At 41.9% G+C, this 18,731-nt stretch overlaps 2 protein-coding genes and 1 pseudogene across 2 annotated transcripts; all 3 read right to left on the bottom strand.

Annotated features, from left to right (window-relative positions):
• Positions 1 to 18,731, bottom strand: part of LOC139306579 (protein NLRC3-like) — a 204,095-nt pseudogene that overhangs the window by 165,447 nt on the left and 19,917 nt on the right.
• On the bottom strand, positions 1,691 to 10,375 carry LOC139306953 (adenylate cyclase type 8). Its single transcript, XM_070930918.1, has 23 exons — positions 10,131 to 10,375; positions 9,745 to 9,942; positions 9,333 to 9,572; positions 9,002 to 9,230; positions 8,680 to 8,829; positions 8,471 to 8,601; positions 7,652 to 7,763; positions 6,977 to 7,104; positions 6,733 to 6,891; positions 6,334 to 6,568; positions 5,961 to 6,149; positions 5,777 to 5,877; positions 5,480 to 5,681; positions 5,212 to 5,313; positions 5,000 to 5,127; positions 4,198 to 4,279; positions 3,481 to 3,639; positions 3,246 to 3,392; positions 2,926 to 3,018; positions 2,600 to 2,714; positions 2,284 to 2,408; positions 2,110 to 2,208; positions 1,691 to 1,873 (listed from the first exon to the last, which is right to left on the bottom strand). Exons 1-23 carry the CDS (start codon positions 10,373 to 10,375, stop codon positions 1,691 to 1,693), a joined length of 3,552 nt encoding a protein of 1,183 aa, XP_070787019.1.
• On the bottom strand, positions 15,140 to 18,711 carry dnajc27 (DnaJ (Hsp40) homolog, subfamily C, member 27). The gene is made up of 7 exons (XM_070930488.1): positions 18,483 to 18,711; positions 17,434 to 17,516; positions 17,146 to 17,215; positions 16,814 to 16,978; positions 16,279 to 16,401; positions 16,044 to 16,204; positions 15,140 to 15,837 (listed from the first exon to the last, which is right to left on the bottom strand). The coding sequence occupies exons 1-7, from the start codon at positions 18,567 to 18,569 to the stop codon at positions 15,705 to 15,707; spliced, it is 822 nt and encodes a 273-aa protein (XP_070786589.1). The 5' UTR covers positions 18,570 to 18,711; the 3' UTR covers positions 15,140 to 15,704.

Here is an 18,731-nt window from a genome sequence, read left to right as displayed (position 1 = left end):
GGTCTGAGAATGTCAAACCTGATGCCCTTTCTCGCCAGTTTCAGTCCAAGAGTTCCCAGGCCAAACCGGAAGGGATCCTTCTCCCCACCTGCATTGTCAGCCCATAGAGGACATGGTTCTCCGAGTTCCCTACTCCCAGTGCCTGCCCCTCTGACAGTCTCTTCGTCCCAGATAACCTTCACTTCCAGGTTCTGCAATGAGTGCACTCTTCCTGTCTGGCCTGCCATCCCGGTTGTTTCTGGTGGGCCTCAATGGAACATGACACCAGGGATGGTAACTCTCTACAATGCATCTCATGGTTATATTATGTTGCAGTGCATCCCCTGGTTTTCACCGTGGTTGTCACTTTTTACAGTCTAACCCATAATTTCTATTTTGCGATGTGGATCCAGTTACTCAAAGTCTGTTTGATGTGAGATGAACATTTACTGCATGTTGGCGACACACAGACTTTAACTCCGCTGATCTTTGATGAGTCACTTGAAGCTGAACTCTTCCTCTACTGGTCTTTAGAAGTCATGTGGCGCCATCTGATGGTGCCAAAGTGAACTGCAGGAGGTCAGTTGTATTAACACAGTTCACGTTTGAAATGATGAAAATCAGAAAAATATTATTGTCAGATTAGTCTTTGACGTGGTTCACACAGGTAGAATAAAAACACTGATTTTAATGACTTTAGCTTAATCTAAAATAACACATCAAGAGAGAAATTTAAATACAATTAAATTAAAATTACAAAAAATGAAATACCTGCAACAGGCAAAACTAATGTTTCATGTCAAATGTTATTTTTAAACAGCTTAACTTTTGCAGCGTTTTTAGAAATAACTTTAGAACATTACACATTTGGAAAATTATTATAGAAATTTTTTTTTAATTAAATAAGATTTAGTTTCAAAATCAGATTATCACCTAACTCAATCTGTCCACCAGACTCCATTCAAAATCTTAAAGAAAATTAAATCTCACTGACACACAGAGACACAGGGACTAAATAAAGTCAGTGTGTGCTGAGAGATTTAACGTTTAAAGAAAATCATGACTTTAAAGGACCGCTCCACTTATATTTTATTTTTTAACATTAGAAACTCTGATTCTAGACAGTTAGAAAACGTCAGTTCATGCCATTTAAATCTGACAGAAGATTAAACTTAAGTTTGGCTGCAATGCTAGCTGCTCAGGTGCCTGTTTGTAGTTTTGTTCTTCTTCACACATCACCGCCACGACCTGCTGATGTTTGATCATCCAGTGGAGGTGAAATCAAAATTGTTGTGATTAATTATTATCAGCTATATTACATTATAAGAGAGACGTATGTGAACAATGGGCTTCATTAAAATGAATGGGCGCCATCTTGGAGTTTGGTAACCAGTTCCCTCGATACGTCCGTGGTTGATGCATTTGTCGTCATGTATCTACAGCAGTTCATTTGTTCTTCACGAAACAGCAATTAAGTTTTCGTCCTTCAATGAAAAAAGTCTCGTTGTTGTTTCGATCAACAGTGGAAACATTGTGCACACTCTGAAACAGCTCCACCTGCTGGCCAACTTTGGCTTTGCAGAAGTTGTTGGTTTGAGTTTGATGTTAATAGTTCGTATGACTTCTTTCAAACCACAGAAGAAGATGTCTCGACAGGATAAGAGGATAATCACCTGATCGGCTACTTGTTCACAACTGCCAACGCTTCCTCCTACGACGCCTCCACCAGATGAAACCCTCCGTTCTCCTCCATCAGTTTCTCTCTCTTCCTGGCTTGAACCAGACTGTAGACCACAGCTCCCAGTGTGTTCCTGTTCAGACTGAAGCCCCGCCCACCGCCACGCTCCATGAAACTGGAACGTTCCTCGCGACTGCTCACGAAAAATGTACGAACCTGAACGAAACAAACAGACTTTTAGTGCTGATTGTCTTCTTATTGTTACTTGTGACCTTTTAAACCAAGACAATAGATGTGTAACACTGTGTACTGTTATGAATTAATTAGTAATGATTAAGATTTAAAGACCATCCATTGTATTTATATATCAGCCAAAGTGCTCGTACGACACAGTAATCAAGTAATTATGAGCTCATTATGACGATGAATACATAATTAAAACTGTGTCTCACCTTTCCATGACGTTCACTGATGCCTTTGACGTAAATGTTCCCTCTGAGCTGCCGTAGGAAGCCTCGCTCCACCAGGATACAGCTGGTGGACTCAGGGACCTGGGGGTGGGGGGGTGTTGGATTTTAAACGTTATATAGAAACATAGAGACACTCGTGCAGACAGGTGTCCTCACCTGTATCCTCCCGCTGACTCCGGTGCTCTCCATCCTGCTCGCTATGTTCACCGTCGTCCCCCAGATGTCGTACTGAGGTTTGGTGGCACCGATCACACCTGCGATCACCGGGCCGTGAGCGATACCTGGAGGTGATGTCAGAGGTCAGAGGTCACAAGCCGACATCAATTATGTTTCTACGGCAAACAAATACTTACAATAACTATTCGAGACAGGCCTTCAGAATACTGTTGACGTCATTACAACTAAAATATTTGATTCTGGTTTTACATCTTCCCGCTGCCTGAAGTTTTAATTCAATGAGACGATTACGTACCGACTCGCAGCTGCAAGCTGTTTCCTGTGTGTGTGTTGATGTGTTTGAGTGTTTCCTGCATGGCCAGAGCGAACAGAACCAGCTCGCTGAGGTGATGCCAGTCGTCCTCGCACTCCTGAACACAAGCAAGGTGTGGAGGAAGGAGTGAAGGATCATGGGAAGGGAAACAGAGAAGGAATTATTAAGGACTGAATTATTTGACGTCATCCTGCTGTATGTAAAGATTTAAAACGTCCAGCTGTTTCTCCTCCACCATCTGCACCTGTCCAGGTAGATAAGCAGCCTGCAGATATTACTGAATATTACAATCACACAGCAGGGCTGACCTGTCTGTCCGGAGAGAGACCAGAAGCTGCCATGTACGAACTGCCGATGGTTTTAATCTTCTCCACCTCCTGGAAGTAACATTCATCCAGCAGCTGCACAGAAACACAGAAATCATCACATTATTTACTGTGAAGTCAAACTTCAAAATAAAAGAGTCGGCTGTTATCTGGGAAACATTTCGTATATGTCTTTATATAAGCAAAAAACATAACAAATATTAATGCAAGACTGAAGAAATAATGTCAATAAATCCCAAAGTCCGATTCCAGTCTTAACTTATATAGTTGTGTTTTGGTGTGTGTGTGTGTGTGTGTGTGACCTCATCAAAGTCGGTGATGATGTGGTTGAGGAGGCGGAGACACTCGACACGCTGATGAACAAGCTCCTTCTGCTCGTAGAAGTCTGAGAAACCCGGCAGAGAGGCGAAGAGGACGCCGACGCGCTCGTACGACTGAGAGTACAACTCCTGAAAACACACACACACACACACACACACAGTTAACACCTGGGCGTACACACTAACACACACACACTTGGTGACAGGTAGCAGATACCTCGTCGTTGCGGTCTCTCTCCAGGAAGTGATGTGCGACGTGGGCCGGCAGGATGTTGAGCAGCAGACACTCGTTGTGCTCCCTCAGCTCCTTCATGTCCTCCACCTCCTTCCTCGCCTGGAGACGCCACAGGAAGTCTAGCCGCGCCGTCGCTTCCAGCTACCAACGAAGAAGAAGAACATGGAGGATCAAAATAAAAATAAAGGTTATCATCTACAAAACTTAACTTTCAGTCCAGTTCTGTTGAGCTGTAAGAGCCGATATGTTACCAAAAAAATACTGAATTATTTGTTCTATTAATTGCAAAATAATTGATTCACAAGCAAGCATCTATTGATAATAAAAACAACATTAGATAATTCATTTGTATTTAAACCCTTAGTTATTTTACTTTATTTACGGATTTATTTGTATAATTTACTGTTATTACTATCACATTTCTACAGATATGTTTTGTTATTATTGTTGAAATTATTTTTATGTAATGGTGTATTGAATTTATATTGACTGTGTTGTTGTTTGTCCAAGACAGATTGTAGAAAACCCAGAAGAATTTACTTTTCTGCTGTTAATGTACAACAATAAAACCCACAAACTGCACCTGACTGTTATAAAAGAAGGTGAAACTCGATAGAAACCAGTAGAGTCCAGTTTTACTCAACAGGAATCAGAAGCTCTGAGCTGTTAGAAAGGACAGGGAAACCCAGTAGAGCTCACCTGTCTGCTGTTGTAGAGGACGGCTACCACAAACATCACCATGAGAACGACACAAACTCCCCTCCTGCACAAGTGATGAGACCTGAGAGACACGATGTGTTCATGTGGTGTTTTTATAGGCTAAATTATAGCCAAAATATACAATGTTCTTATAGCTTATTGTAGTTAGCACATTGGCTAGCAGCAAACAGCTAATATGTCATCCGACATTCAGTACAGTTACATAAACACTACTATAAATTAGTGTTCATGAATTATTGATAAATAAGACGGCTGCCCCGACTGCTAGCCTTGTAATCACAAACAAAGGCAGCATGAATTAGCTATTTTTTAATGTGTTATATATTGGTAGCGGTATAACTAATTAGTTGAATTGACAAAATTAGCGTTAACATTGGACATACTATATTTGTAGGCAGCTGTATTTACCTAGCAAAACAATAAACAGCAATAAACAGGTATAACGTAACGTTAGTTATGCTAGCTGTTTGTGGCTTGCAGTTAGTAGTTAATATAAAATCGGCTAAACAGGTAGCATAACAGAAAAAAAACAACACAAGCATTAACACAGCAAAACCACTAGAATGTAAAGAGATTAGAGCATGGAATAATAATGCTAGCTGCTTGAAGTTAGGAAACACAGCTAGTGTGATGCTGGATATGCTATCTTATAGCTTATGCTAGTTTATAGCTAGCTGTTTGTAGCTAGGTAAAAAAGGCTAACTCTGGATATGCTGACTTTTTGTAACTTGCTGGTTGTTGCTAGCATAACTATGAGGCAGGTGTGTATTAATGAGGTCACCTGTGGGTCTCTATGAGGTAGGTGTAGAGGGCGGCGGCCAGCAGGAGGACAGCCAGCTTCAACACACAACTCAATCTGAGGAACACCGCACAGGTAACCATGGCAACCACAACGCTCAGCACCATGTACTGTACACAAGGAAGGTCATTCATTATCATACAGTCAACGTCGTTTTTGTAGATCTTAGTTATTGTTTGTGCGTCAGCGCTCACCTCTGGATGTGTGCAGATGTTGATGTCAGACCAGGTGGAGGTGGGCGGAGCCAGCTCGGCTTCGCTGCTGTTGATGTGAGTTTCTGACGAATCACACCACAGCTGGAGGGAGGGAAGGAAACAAGGAAGGAGGGAAGGAAAGGTCGCTTTAAACCAACAAGATCTGGTTCCTTCTTCTCTCAGTCAACATCTTTTTAAAAACAGAAGTTGCCTCAACATTTTCACCTCGACCTCCAGAGGAGAAACTTAATAACTGCATCAGACTCACGATGTCCGAGGAGGCGACTCCAAAGTTGACGGCGATGGCGGTGAGCGTGAGCAGCGTCCGGGCACTCTTGGTTTCGTGAACCCAGCAGCAGAGAGACTGCAGGGGGGCGGGGCAACGCTTAAACTCCTCCCCCAGAGTCAGCAGCAGGAGCAGGAAGTAAACGCTGCCGCTGACCACAAACTGAACCACCATCGGACACAACCTGAGCAACACATTGGAGACATAACAGTTATTAAACACACATTACACTGTCAGGTAGACGGACAGGTAGACGGACAGGTAGACGAATAGGTGTACCGTGGGGCGGGGATTAGAGCCTGGATGGCCATCAGCAGCAGCAGCAGGATGAAAGAACAAACCATGTTGGACTTGAAGAGTTCGTCTCTCATTTGGGAGTACTGAGAGACAAAGAGACGAGTTACGGTCACAGACTGCTCGCTACACCTGACAAACAGCCCCGCCCCCAACAGGAAGTCCTTACCTTTCCCTCCATGTGGGAGTCCTTGAACACCTGCGTGAATGTGGTGATGTGCTCCTTCCTCATTCGCTCGCTGCTCCGAACCTCCATGGCCTGACAGATCCTCTTATTGACTTCCCGTGATCCCGACTGCTGTGCTGCGATCTGATTGGGCAGCTGGGTTAAAGAGCCGTTGGTGAAGGTGGCGAGGATCTACGGAGCACAACAGGGGACAAGAATCAGAATCAGAATCAGAATCAGAAACTGTTCATTGCCAAGTAACATACATTACAAGGAATTTGCTGTGGTCTGAAGGTGCTATTGTTTTGAAAGGGTCAAAATTACAAATATGCCACCAAAAGCTCCTATTTTCTTTAAATGTTTCATTTGTCCTCACAAAGTTCATTCCCAGGATGTCTCCGAACGGCAGCTCGGCACTCCACGTCGTCATCTCGTCGTAACTCGGACGTCTCGCTCTCGGTGGCTCCGCCTCCTCTCGCGGTGCCGGGCGGATCAGGTACGTGTCGATGTTGTACTTGCGTAGAAACTCATTGCGTTCCTGGCCGCGCCCCGCCTCCGTCTCGTAGATCCCGCCCAGACAGTCCAGAGTGGACCGCGAGATATGAATCCGCCTGAGACGAGGAGACAAAGTGATGTTTCAGAAAAATGTCCAATATTTTTGTAAACGAAAGATAATTTTGTAAAGAGGAAGGGAAGGGAGGACATTTCATGGGACTGTCTGAGGGTCAGTTCATAGATTGTTTGCATTATATCAATAAGAGCGTGTGTGTCTGACCCCGGCACTCCTGCAGCCTCCAGACTGTTGGCGATGTCGACGTCCCAGCTCCAGATGTCAAACTGCCACTTCTGAAGACCCAAGACTCCACAAAGAACTGAACCCGAGTGGACGCCGATCCTCATGTCCACCTCCTGCTGCAGCTCCCGACGAACGTAACTGCAACACAACAGTAACACAAACACGTGAACGTCTCTGTGGCGCGTCATGTGATGCAGGTGTGTGTCCGTGTGTGTGTCTTCACCGTATGGTGTTGATCATACTGAGGCCCATCTCCACACAGCAGCGGGCGTGTCCCCTCTGAGGCTCTGGTACTCCGGAGACACAATAATAACAGTCACCCAGGATCTTAATACGCAGACACTGGTGCTCCTACACACACACACAGAGGGAAATACACACTGTCATTATCAACAAGTATGTATCTCATGTGGACTTTATTGATAATAAACTTTATTTATAGCGCAAACAAACAAATTATCTGTTGTCTTCTTTCTCCGATGATAAAATCTATTTTAGTTTCATTATTTTATTTGTTTTAAAACAAACTAAACCATCATCCTGTTCTTCATCATCGACTTGTTACTGAGATTGTACGTTTTTTACAGAAATCATTTGAAGACCAGATTTATAGATCTGCAGCAAATGAACTGAAACTGAACGAGAAGTAGAGCCACACATAAAAATGAAAACTAGAATCTATAAAATCCTAAAACTTTGATGTAAATCTTTCGTTTCTGAGCTGCTTTTTCAAGTGCAAACTCATTCAATACTAACATGACATGTTCTAGTTATGTTCCATTTATGTTTCGCTGATGTTAAACTTTGAACCTCTCTGCAGAAAAAAAACACAAATCAAACATGAAACTAATAGTTAAAGGTAAATCAGTGATTTCTGTGGTTGCCATGGTGATATGACCTCAGCCAGCCTATCGAAGCGTCCGAAGAGTTCGTTGAGAGTTTTCACGAGTTCTTGAGCCGAAAGAATCAACGACAGAGAAGTGAAGCCGATGATGTCTGCAAACAGGATGCTGCGAGGAGAAAGAAGCGAGAGGAGTCACTGAAATCTGAAGTCAGAAAAGTGAGAAAATCTGTTCATTTAACTCTTAATATTTTATAGATAGAAGTCCAAACTCTGCAAAGCAGTGGGGGAAAGAAACTAAGTACATTTAATCAAGTACTGTACTTGTACTGTACAATTTTAGGTACTTCTGCTTCACTGCATTTATCTGACAGCTTTAGTTACTTTGCAGATTCAGATTATTGCAAAATATAATCAACTACTAAATGATGATGTATTATTACAGATTAAACTACCCGACAGAATATAAAGTCTGCATCATTAACACATTAATGCATCAATATAACATATATTATGCTGCATAATGAGTACTTTAAATATATTTTGAGTATTTCTACACTGTGGTATTACTACTTTTACTTCCATACTGCTGTGAGCTCAGAAAATGGCTGCCAAAATAAAATTAAAGCTGCATTGATTAATTGTTTTCACTAGGGGGGGGGGCAGAAAAACACCAAAACAGAGTGTAAACACAACATCTGGCATGTTAGCTGTGGCTAACATGTTAGCAAACACGTCCAGCAGACACAGAACAACAGGACCATCACTGACATTGTCTGCAGTTACTTGTGGGGTTCCTCAGGGTTCTGTTCTCGGTCCATGAACAGATGTCACCAGCTCGGCTCTACCTGTGTGCAGGACTGTGGCTTTGTTCACCTGACGTCTTTGTAGTGGTGGATGTAGATCTTGTGGAACTGCTGAGGCAGCAGATATTCATCCATGGTGGCCATGTCAGCGATCATCTCCAGAACCAGAAAACGAGGCAGGATGGACATCACCAGACGTTCCTGGAGGACACAAAGTCTGAGGTTAAAGTTAGAGTCACACCTGCTGCAGCGTGGAGGAGGTGCAGCTTCTGTTCAGACCTGTCTGTGGTTCTCTCTCTCCAGTCTGACTCGTCCCTCTATACAGCGCCTGGTCTCCAGGAAGGCCTGCCTCTGAGTCCGGTCTGACAGGTAGTGAATGAACAGGCCTGCAGTGTTCAAGGCCAGGTACAACAAGACCTTCGACAACACCTGGACAGGTGACAAACACACATACAGTCAACATCACACATGAAGCAGGGACAGAAAAACTGTGACGGAGATTTACGTTATTAAAGTGAAGAAAGAAGGACAGGTAGAAAGGATAGAAGGGAAGGAAAGGAGGAAACGGGGACGATGGATGATAGGAAGAAGGAAGTCCAACCTTTCTGATGAAGGTGTGGTCGCCGTAGTGACAGCAGAAGTCCAGCAGTAGGTGCAGGGTGGAGGTGGTTGCCCCGGCGATGATGGACCAGAGGAGGGGGAGGGGCAGCAGAGTGTAGGTGGAGAACAGAGAGAAGAAGACATACCAGGAGTGATCGCTCTCCGCCCAACTGAACACACCCATCAACACCTGCAGCGTCTGGGAGAACCAGCTCACCACAGACAGGTACCTGAGACGCAGACAGGTAGACAGACAGGTACCTGAGACACAGACAGGTAGACAGGCAGACAGACAGCACCTGTTTCATCTCCGGCTACATTTCCCAGCATACCTCAGCCACTGCGGCGATGACGTCACCTCCCTCCTGGTCAGCATCAGCACGCAGATCCCCGCCCACAGGACGACCGACAGGCCAGCCAGCCAATCACAGGCCACGCCCCACCAGCCCGGCGGCCATGTTAGCAGTGAGATGAGCAGTCTGGTCAGGATGTCGATGACGTTGGTGACGACCAGCGAGGTTCTTCTCTGACCGGACGAAAACTGCTGGTAGAGCTGCTCCAAGTCTGGAGACCTGAACATTGTACACTTATTATATTATTGATTATCAATTATAAGAATCATTTTGTGTGTGTTCTTGAGAATGTTTAGTTTTCTGGTTTGTGTTTTCGATAAAGTACATGAAGTGTACTACAAGTTTAGTGTAAAGTATGTGCTGTACCTACACGAGTGTAAATGATCTTTACTTGAATGTGTGTTGCAGCGCGGGAATGAAGACTCCTCGCACTGTCGACCCCCACGACACGAAGAAGTCGGCGTCGCCGAGCGAGTCGTGTTTTGTCTGCGCTGCCCTGGTGATCCTCGGTGTTGCCGGGTGAATACGAGCAGCCGATGAGCGCCGCTTCTGCCAGAGCGCTCCGCGAGACGCCTTGTAGCGGATCTGCCTGCAAGACGATACAGAGGGACAACAGCTCACACACAGGATTAAACTCAAAGTCATTTGAGATTAAGATTAAATTAATCATAAACTGATTTTATTTCAGTTTAATAAAAGTCCCTGCTGCATTCAGCTGGATCTTTAAGTGTCTTTGCGTTGTTAAACCCTACCTGTTGATGACATCACTGTTTCTACCTGTTGATGTCAGCGATGTAGGCGTCGGTCACGGTGATGCGGTGCCTCCCTCTCTCCAGGCCTCCGGCGAGCCTCAGTGAGTACAGGTTGTGCTGGTCGATGACGTTCCTGACGGCGTTTTGCCACAACAGCTGCTTCCTCCTCAGGCCGGGGGCGGGGTTTATGTTCGTGCTGAAGGTGATGTCACTGGTCTGCCGCGCCGTCTCGCAGTCGCCGTTCTCCAGTACGCCACAGTCGTCGCCCATGGTTACGAGGACCGCCTCCTTTTACAAGAACAGTGGATTAGTAGTACAGGTCATACCTTAATCTTACCAAGCCTTCATTTGAATTTAGAAAATGATCACTATTTTAAAAAACTGTTGGATAAATCTCTGAGCCTTTGTCCTGCTGTAAACACTCTGTTGTCTCGCTAATACTTAAAGGCCTCTCAGTTGGACAGTTGGCCCGGGTCAGAGGCAGGTTTCAGGGCTAATCCAATCAGGTTAGTGGCCTGCTGGCTCCCAACCGACTGAACAGGAAGTTCATCTCTGCTCAGAGACATCCGGAAGGAAATTGTTCTTGTTCTTAGTTAATCTCTCGATTAAGTTCATCTGGATCGTAATAATTTGCTTCTTTATCTCGACACTTGCAACGTAAACAGAACAACTGGCCCCAGCCTCGCTACGGAGTCCCGACTTGACAACTGGCTAAGGCCCGCCCATCCTCAGTTAGTGCTGCTACACCTCCTCCCACCACCCACAGCACATTGACACTTTACTATAATAATATCCAGGGCAGATTTACACTGAAATTCTGATGGTTGTTGAATCTGTAGGGCAGCAATGACGACTGTCACTGTAGCTAGCTAGCCAATTAAGCTAACGTTATAGCTCCGTAAATTGGTTGCTAACTTTATGTTTATGTACTTGTTTTAAAGGAGTTTTAAATATACACATGACGGCTACATACATGATAGCATACTAACAGACCAAGGCTAAAACGAACAGGTTATGATATCATGCTAATAGACTGAGGCTAAAGCTAACAGGTCATGATATCATGCTAACAGACTGAGGCTAAAGCTAACAGGTCATGATATCATGCTAATAGACTGAGGCTAAAGCTAACAGGTCATGATATCATGCTAACAGACTGAGGCTAAAGCTAATAACGGAAAACCTGGAAATAAAGTAACACTGTTCTATGTAGTTAGTCCCAGTATTTTAAATATGAAACATCAGACTGTTATTGAGTGTTTTAAATTGAATGTGTAACCCCACAAAATAACTAATGCTATGCTAACTCTTAGCCTTGCAACTAACACAATTACTATTCTAGGTTGTGAGCCTGCCAGCCAGACATGCTAACATTAGCAGCTAACGTTTTTCTTTGTGCGTACTTGCAGCAGAGTTGATGTGTGTGTTGTCCAGATGAAGAAGTGTGTGATCCCAGTCTCATCCCTCCCTTACTCCTTTTCCTCTCTTTGTTTCTTCTCTCATTCTCCTCGTGGATCTTTCCTTCACTTGTCTTCAGTCTTTTCTCAGCTTCTTTCCTCCTTTTTAATTCTCAGAGTTTGTTTTTCTTCTGACTCGGATGTTTTGTCTCTCCCTCCTTTGCCTCTTCTTCTTTGGTTTCTTTGCAGCGTCCTTTTTCTTTCATTCTGTTGAGAACTGCTTTGTCTTCAGTCTCTGGATTCCTTTTTACGTGAAAACTTTTTGTTCTCTGGAGCAAAAATCCTCGTTTACGTTTTTAAAATTACTGACATTCATTTTATGTTTGTGAAAAGTTTATACTTAACTAAATCTTTCTGGTTTCCAGACTTCATCTTCAAGTATTCTTGACATATACTGAAGTTGTGTTTCCATTTTTTTGGCCACATTCCTTGAAGAAAACTGCAAAATGACAGAAAAAATTAAGAGGATGAGGAAACAAGAAATCTTTACATGTTAATTTACCTCCAGGCCACAATTTAACCAAATGAGGAGGAGGAATATCTCAGCGGCGGGTTTCAGGTCGTCAACGCAGGTCAAAAATATCTGAAAATAAGAACAAAAAGATGGAAAACAAACAAGAAACACAGATGACAAATTCAAAAGCGAGAGAGGTAGATGGAGCCGTCTGTTAATCCTATCAGGAATCCCTGAAACAGAGACAAACGGCCGCTCATTAATAGGACAGATTAAGTGTGTGTGTGCGTGTTCAGGTGCATGATGGGATTGGCAAACCTCCAACCAGGTCACACTGTGTTTGTATGTGCGTAGTTTACAGCTTGTTTGTGACGGTATAGAAACATGTTTATAGTCCAAACAGACAAAAACTAGAAATAAAAGAGGAGAAGAAAAACTGGCTCAAGTCTCAGGCCTGTCGACAGTTTTCTACACCTCGTGACCTAAAATAATAAAAAATATCAATAGATAACGAAAAAACAATCAAGCCTATTCAAAATATTTCAAGTTGTTCAAGGAATCGCAGGTCATCCCAAAAATATTCCAGGATATTGCAGAATATTCCAGATGGGATATTCCAGGGATCAAACATACAAAATGTCCTCACTTTAAAGACAGATGCATAAATGCACACACACACACACACACAGACAGAAATGATTTTTGTCTTTTTATTACTCCAAAAACAATCCAGTAAAACGTGCACTGTCAAGATCCACAGTGAGACTGTAACACACACTCACTCACACTCGAGACGTCAACAGAAAATGTGTCATTAAATCTTCAAAACTATTTCCTTCTTTCAAGTGTCGACTGTCGATTTAACTGTGACAGACTCCCACTGCGTCCTCACTAATGTGGGTAAAATTAAATTATTATAATTATTGTGAAGTGCCCTTAAATGGGGTCTGAGGAGACAGGAAACGCATCATCAACACGGCAGGTGATTAAAATGTGAGACGTGTGTGACTGAAATGACAGTCATGAGGTACGGAGTTCAAACTGTGACAAAATAACGTGTTAATAAAGTTAAACATTAAATACATTTCTCAAACACACTCAGTTTTAAACCATCTTTAAACTCGTCATCATACAAAATAAATTATATGTTGTTATAATACAGAAAACGCTGATATGTAAACAGACAGACAAAAAATAAAATTCAAATAACATGTTTGATACCTGTGATTGGCTGATGCTTCATTTGTCAATTTTGGTTTAATATTTTATCATTTAGTTAATTTATGTTTATGTTAAAATAAACAATTTCTTTTTAAATTATTTTTGTAAATGTGTGTTTTAATGTTTTTTACTGAATTTTAACTGACTATAAATTGATCTTTCTGTTAGTTTACAATTAATACACTGTCAGAATATTAATTTACTGATCTGTAAATATTAAGACGAAGGAACAGGGCTGATGGGTAATGTAGTCTTTAAATGGAAAAACACATGCACTAACAATGCCACATTTGAGTATGTATTGATTATTTGAATAATGCAGAGAGCAACTTTAAATTCATCAATACAAATTTCAAAGAGATCAATTAGAAAATGTAATGATTAAATCATAAAAACACATTAAAGCGACATGTGGAAGCTCAGCCTTTATGTTTCTGACACATGTTCATTCCTGTGTATACACATATGTAAAAATATAAAACTATGAGAACATATTCATGCTGTCATTCAGCTCTTTACAGTATGAAACACTTTTTTCTGCTTTGAATATTCAGTCCCATCTTTGTCATACACGGACAGACAGGTAAAAAGTCGGTAAATGAACAGTTCCCATCATCATGTAAACGTTCTGTTGTCACTGTGGGAGCATCGTGAAAATGCTGTTCAACAAGAGGCAAAGGGACAAAAACGCACCAACATAGAACAACTTCAGTCACTTAAGGGAAAACATCTGAGAGAATCTGTGCACACAAATTCGAAATTAAATGCGAAGAATTGTCAATTTGGCAAAATTAGTCACATAAGGGAACAAATTACGTATTTTGTATTATGAGGGAACAATTTAAATTTACGTTTCATGGATGGAACAAATTAGTCACTTAAGGGAACAAATTAAGTAGAAATGTAATAGAACACATTAACAAATCTGAGGGCATAAATAAGGGAACAAATGACTAAAGAAATAAATAGGAATTTAAGGGAGCAAGTTATTAATTTAATGTAAAAATTTGAGACAAAAAAATAGCAATTTGAGGGAACAAATTAGAAATGTGATGGATTGCATGGACAAATTAGAAACTTAAGGGAAGTTGGTCACTTCAGGGAACCAATTATGAACTTGAAAGAAACAAATAGAAATTTCAGAAATTAGTAATTTGAGGGACCATACTAGAAATGCGATTGAATAAACTGAGTTTGAAGGCACAAATTAGTCACACTGGGGAACAAGTTAGTAACAAATCACAAATTTGAGAGAAAAAGATACAGATTAGCAATTTGAGGGAACAAATTAAAAGTTAAATGGACTAAATTTAGTTTGAGAGCACGAAATAGTCAATTAAGGAAAATGAAAACAACTAACGTAAGACAACACGTTAGTATAAAAAAGCTATTTAAGGGAACAAATCTGTCACTTAAAGGAACAATTCAAATTAAAATTAGGAATTTGAGGAAACATATTAGAAATGTAAAGGATCATATGGTTTTATGGCTCAAATTAGTCACTTGACCAAGCAAATAAGGAATTTGAGGGAACAAATTACAGCAGATGACCTCTTGGTTTTTGTTTAGTTTGGCATTTCTGATGCCGTAGCTGCATCGACCAATCATCACCCAGGAACTGGTGATGTCATCAGTGGAGGACAGAGTGTTTGTAGAAGGACGTTTGAGACGAGGAGTTGGCAGATTTGGCCTCATGGAAAGTATAAAAGTTATTTTAAGATTATTCTTTATATTAAACATGCATTTAGATTATGTCACACCTTTCACTTCTACTGATTTGGCAACCAGGCTTTAAACATTAGATTGGAGAGGTGGAGATTAGTATGTAGCTTTAGAAATTACATTAATTACTTTAAACATTTTGAAACAAGTGAATTTATCCAGAATAAAGTCACATTTAATGAAATACATTGACTTTTATTACAGAAGTTTGTAATGTTACTCACTGGATTTAAAGCTGGAGGTTTGTTCAGCTCGTGGTTTATTATTTATTAAGTAGACGATCTGAGCGTTTTACTTGTTGTTAAACACTGACCTTTGACCTGCCGCTCTGCTGCACACAAACACACACCATCAGAAAACGATCAGGGCCATGTGACTCATCACTTTTTTTATTTTATACTTTGACATTAATTTCAAATTTTGACTTTAAAAATTCTGACTTTAATCTCAGAACATTTTTTTTCCCCATGTGGCCCTAATCATCTTCCATACACTCACTTCACATGAACAACCACACACACACACACACACCAGGTCAGAGATAAAATGTAGTGAATAAGAAATGAAACTGGTCATAAACCAGAAGTTAGGTTGGCATACAGCACTGTGGCAAGCAACATGGCACACAAGACCTTTACGCTAAATAAATATTCCAATAAATAAACACTGTTCATGAGTGATTCTTCAGTCCATGTCTGAGTGACAAGAGGTCCAATCTCCAAGAGAGCTTTCAGGCGTGTTTGTGTTATTTAATGTTCTTCAGCAGTGAGGTGCGGGCGTTCACCACAGCCTTAAAGGCGTCTTCGCTGCCGGGGGCGACACACTTGTCCGGGTGCAGCAGGACTGCCAACTTCCTGTACGCCTTGTTCACCTCCTCCCTGGAAACAAGCAGACGGGAACCAACATTAGACACGCCAACAGTAAAGTCAGTTATAGTGATCACATTTTCAGCAAGTCACAGAAAGTACAACTGCTAACACTTCTGTAAATACATATTGTTGTTTGCTTATTTTTGTTTAGGTTTTACTTACATGCATAGTTGTATATATATTCGTAGTAGCTCAACCTCGGGCCGTTTACTCACCGCGTGGCACCAGGTTTGACGCCCAGCATATCCCAGGAGTCCTTGCTGTTTCGGATGCGTCGGATGGTGTCGGCCTGCTCTTTAGTGAAGCCGACGCTGACCTCTGACACTGGACGCTTCCCGCCGTTCTCACACATGTCGGTGATGGACGAGAAGAACGCCTGAGAGACGACACACGACAATAAAAACTATTTCTTTAAAACCGGATTTACATTTTGTGTGCGTGTTTGTGTACCTGAAACATCTCGTTGATGCCCTCTCCGCTCTGTGCTGACGTTTCAAAGTAATGAAACCCTCTGGACTCCGCCCACAGACGCCCCTCCCCCTCGTCCACCACCCGCCGCTTCGTCAGGTCCACCTGCACAGACGGACAGATGACGGACATTCAGTGTCAAAGCTGCATTGTTCACTGGTTGGTTTTCCCTCTTGGTACGATTTGTTTTTGCAGATCTGAACACAACAATCGCACCAAGACCCTTTAAGGAAGCGGTCTTTGTCTGACACAGCTACACAGCTACACAGCTAGCAGCTAGCTGGAGAATGAATGAGGTCTGATCTGGACCTTCATCCTGTGTTTACATTCTCACTCCCGCCCCCCAGACACATCTAACCAATGAGAGGACAGAACATTGGCTTTTACTGATGGGTTTTTTCTGTGCGAAAAGTGCAGCCCCACAGCCCACCTGACCTCTAAGCTGTTAACCATCCAGAAGCCAAAGCATCGGATTGGAGGAGCTTGTTGTTGCTTGTTGGGAGTGTGTGAGTCTGACCTTGTTGGCGCAGACGACGAACACGATGCTGTCCATGTTGGCTTGAGAGCCCATTTCCTGTTTCATCTCCCCGAGCCAGCTGTCGAGAGCGTCGAAGCTCTCCCTGAGGCCGACGTCGTAAACCAGCAGCACCCCCTGACTGTCCTTATAGAACTCATTACGCACCTGAGAGACAGAAACAACAAGGAACAGGCTGAGGGGAGGGAAACAGACAACATCATGTTCCAGGTTTCCCACATTACAACTAATTAAACTCTGCGACCTCTGGTTTAGTTTCCCCTGATGCAGAAATACAAGACTGCTGTTTAATGGTTGAACTTTTTGTGACTCACTTCATAGAAGAAAGGATGACCGGCCATGTCAAAGATGTTCACTTTGATTTCTCTATCGCGAACCTGCACTCTGACAACACACACGTTACTGGTATTACAACATACTACGTACTTCTACTACTATGAAGACATATTAATACAATCCAGCCAGGATAACATAAAATACATTGGACACCAGTGGTCCAGTGGCATTCTGATTTAGTAAAAGGATAAAACACGTCACATTTTGAACAAAGAAAACATATTTTACTCACAGTAATAGATAAAATATGCAGTGGATGAACTTACTTGGTGACGCCATAGTCAATGCCAATAGTGGCCAAATACTTGGGGACAAACCTCTTCTCACAGTAGCGTTTGATAATGCAGCTCTGAAAAGGAAAATTGATTTACAATGAGCTACGACGTCTTTCATGCCAGACTCCCTTCCGAAATCTAGCAATTTAAAGGAGGATTGCTGAATAAAGACTGCAGGAGTGACTTCAATAAGAAAACGAATTATTAAAGATGACTAATGGTAAGATGTATGCCGAATGTTAGTTAAGAATGTGCCAATTGTAGGGCACCTTGTTAATAGGTTACACCTCAATGTTTAAAAGCATAATTCGTAATCATTTCAGAATTACTAGATTCTTTAGGTAAATTCCGCATACAAACAATAAACCATACAGGCATGACTTAGAAAGTATTTCAAGGTTTTTAAATGGCTCACATTGGGAGGCTTTTGTCGCTGTTCCCAGGACAGTTAAATTAACATTAATAAGAAAACAAATAAAATGTACTGAACAAATTGAATGTATGAATTTCAGAAAAGATGGCGTCAATTTAAAGGTCCTTTTATGCAAAAACACAGATGAGTTAAACCATACTTTATGACCATTTTGGAATCACTGGGTTCTCCTGGCACATTCGGCATACACATTACACACCAAGCAGACACTACTTCATTAGAATATCATCATATCTGGTGCACTTGGTTCGTCGCGAGCAAGTGTCGCCTTTGCTGCTGAGTAGACTGCAGGAGGAACCTTAATAATAAAACAATAAGCAATAGCAATAGTAAGGAAGTGTTAAAGTAAATGATTTTTATATGGAGTCTGGTATTAGAATGAACAACAAATCAGACCGAATAGCATCATAAATCTTATACCAAGAGCACAAGAATGTTCATTATTAAAGCTAACTCTAGCTTTTAAACAGTTTTAAATAAACATATCGTTAGCTTGCTCAACAAATAGGGCTTCTTTTAAATGTTTATCGCAGCTAGAAGCATCTGAACTCAAATCTGCCTGATTTCTATTCGGGGTTTGGTCTAAAATACACTGGTGTTCACTCACCTTTCCGACCTCGGCATTTCCGAGGCTTATTACCTTCACACGCAGTGATTTCTTATTATCTCTTCGCTTCGGTACGTTTGTTTCCATGTTGGTGAAACTCTGCGGGCTGCTGATGAGGAAGAATTCAGTGTTGACAGCTAACTGTTGTTGTTGTGGCTGGGAGCGAGGCTAACACGGCTACCTAGCCGTTAGCAACCTGTCTAATAATTAGCACGGCCTTTGAACTGAATTATTATTTGGTTCATTAAT

The sequence above is a fragment of the Enoplosus armatus genome, chromosome 24 (genome assembly GCF_043641665.1).
Source record: "Enoplosus armatus isolate fEnoArm2 chromosome 24, fEnoArm2.hap1, whole genome shotgun sequence".
Classification (NCBI taxonomy): domain Eukaryota; kingdom Metazoa; phylum Chordata; class Actinopteri; order Centrarchiformes; family Enoplosidae; genus Enoplosus; species Enoplosus armatus.
The sequence above is the reverse complement of the archived record's forward strand: the minus strand, read 5'-3'. Positions and strand labels throughout refer to the sequence as shown.

Excerpts from the sequence above, each read along its gene's own strand:
- dnajc27 (XM_070930488.1), bottom strand. The coding sequence starts at position 18,569 with ATGGAAACAAACGTACCGAAGCGAAGAGATAATAAGAAATCACTGCGT. Across the intron at positions 16,979-17,145 it reads GTCATCCTTTCTTCTATGAA|GTGCGTAATGAGTTCTATAA; the intron begins GTGAGTCACAAA and ends TCTGTCTCTCAG. Across the intron at positions 15,838-16,043 it reads GTCAAACCTGGTGCCACGCG|GGAGGAGGTGAACAAGGCGT; the intron begins GTGAGTAAACGG and ends GCTTGTTTCCAG.
- LOC139306953 (XM_070930918.1), bottom strand. The coding sequence starts at position 10,375 with ATGGGCGACGACTGTGGCGTACTGGAGAACGGCGACTGCGAGACGGCG. Across the intron at positions 5,682-5,776 it reads GCTCTAATCCCCGCCCCACG|GTTGTGTCCGATGGTGGTTC; the intron begins GTACACCTATTC and ends TGTGTTGCTCAG. Across the intron at positions 5,128-5,211 it reads ACATCTGCACACATCCAGAG|TACATGGTGCTGAGCGTTGT; the intron begins GTGAGCGCTGAC and ends CCTTGTGTACAG.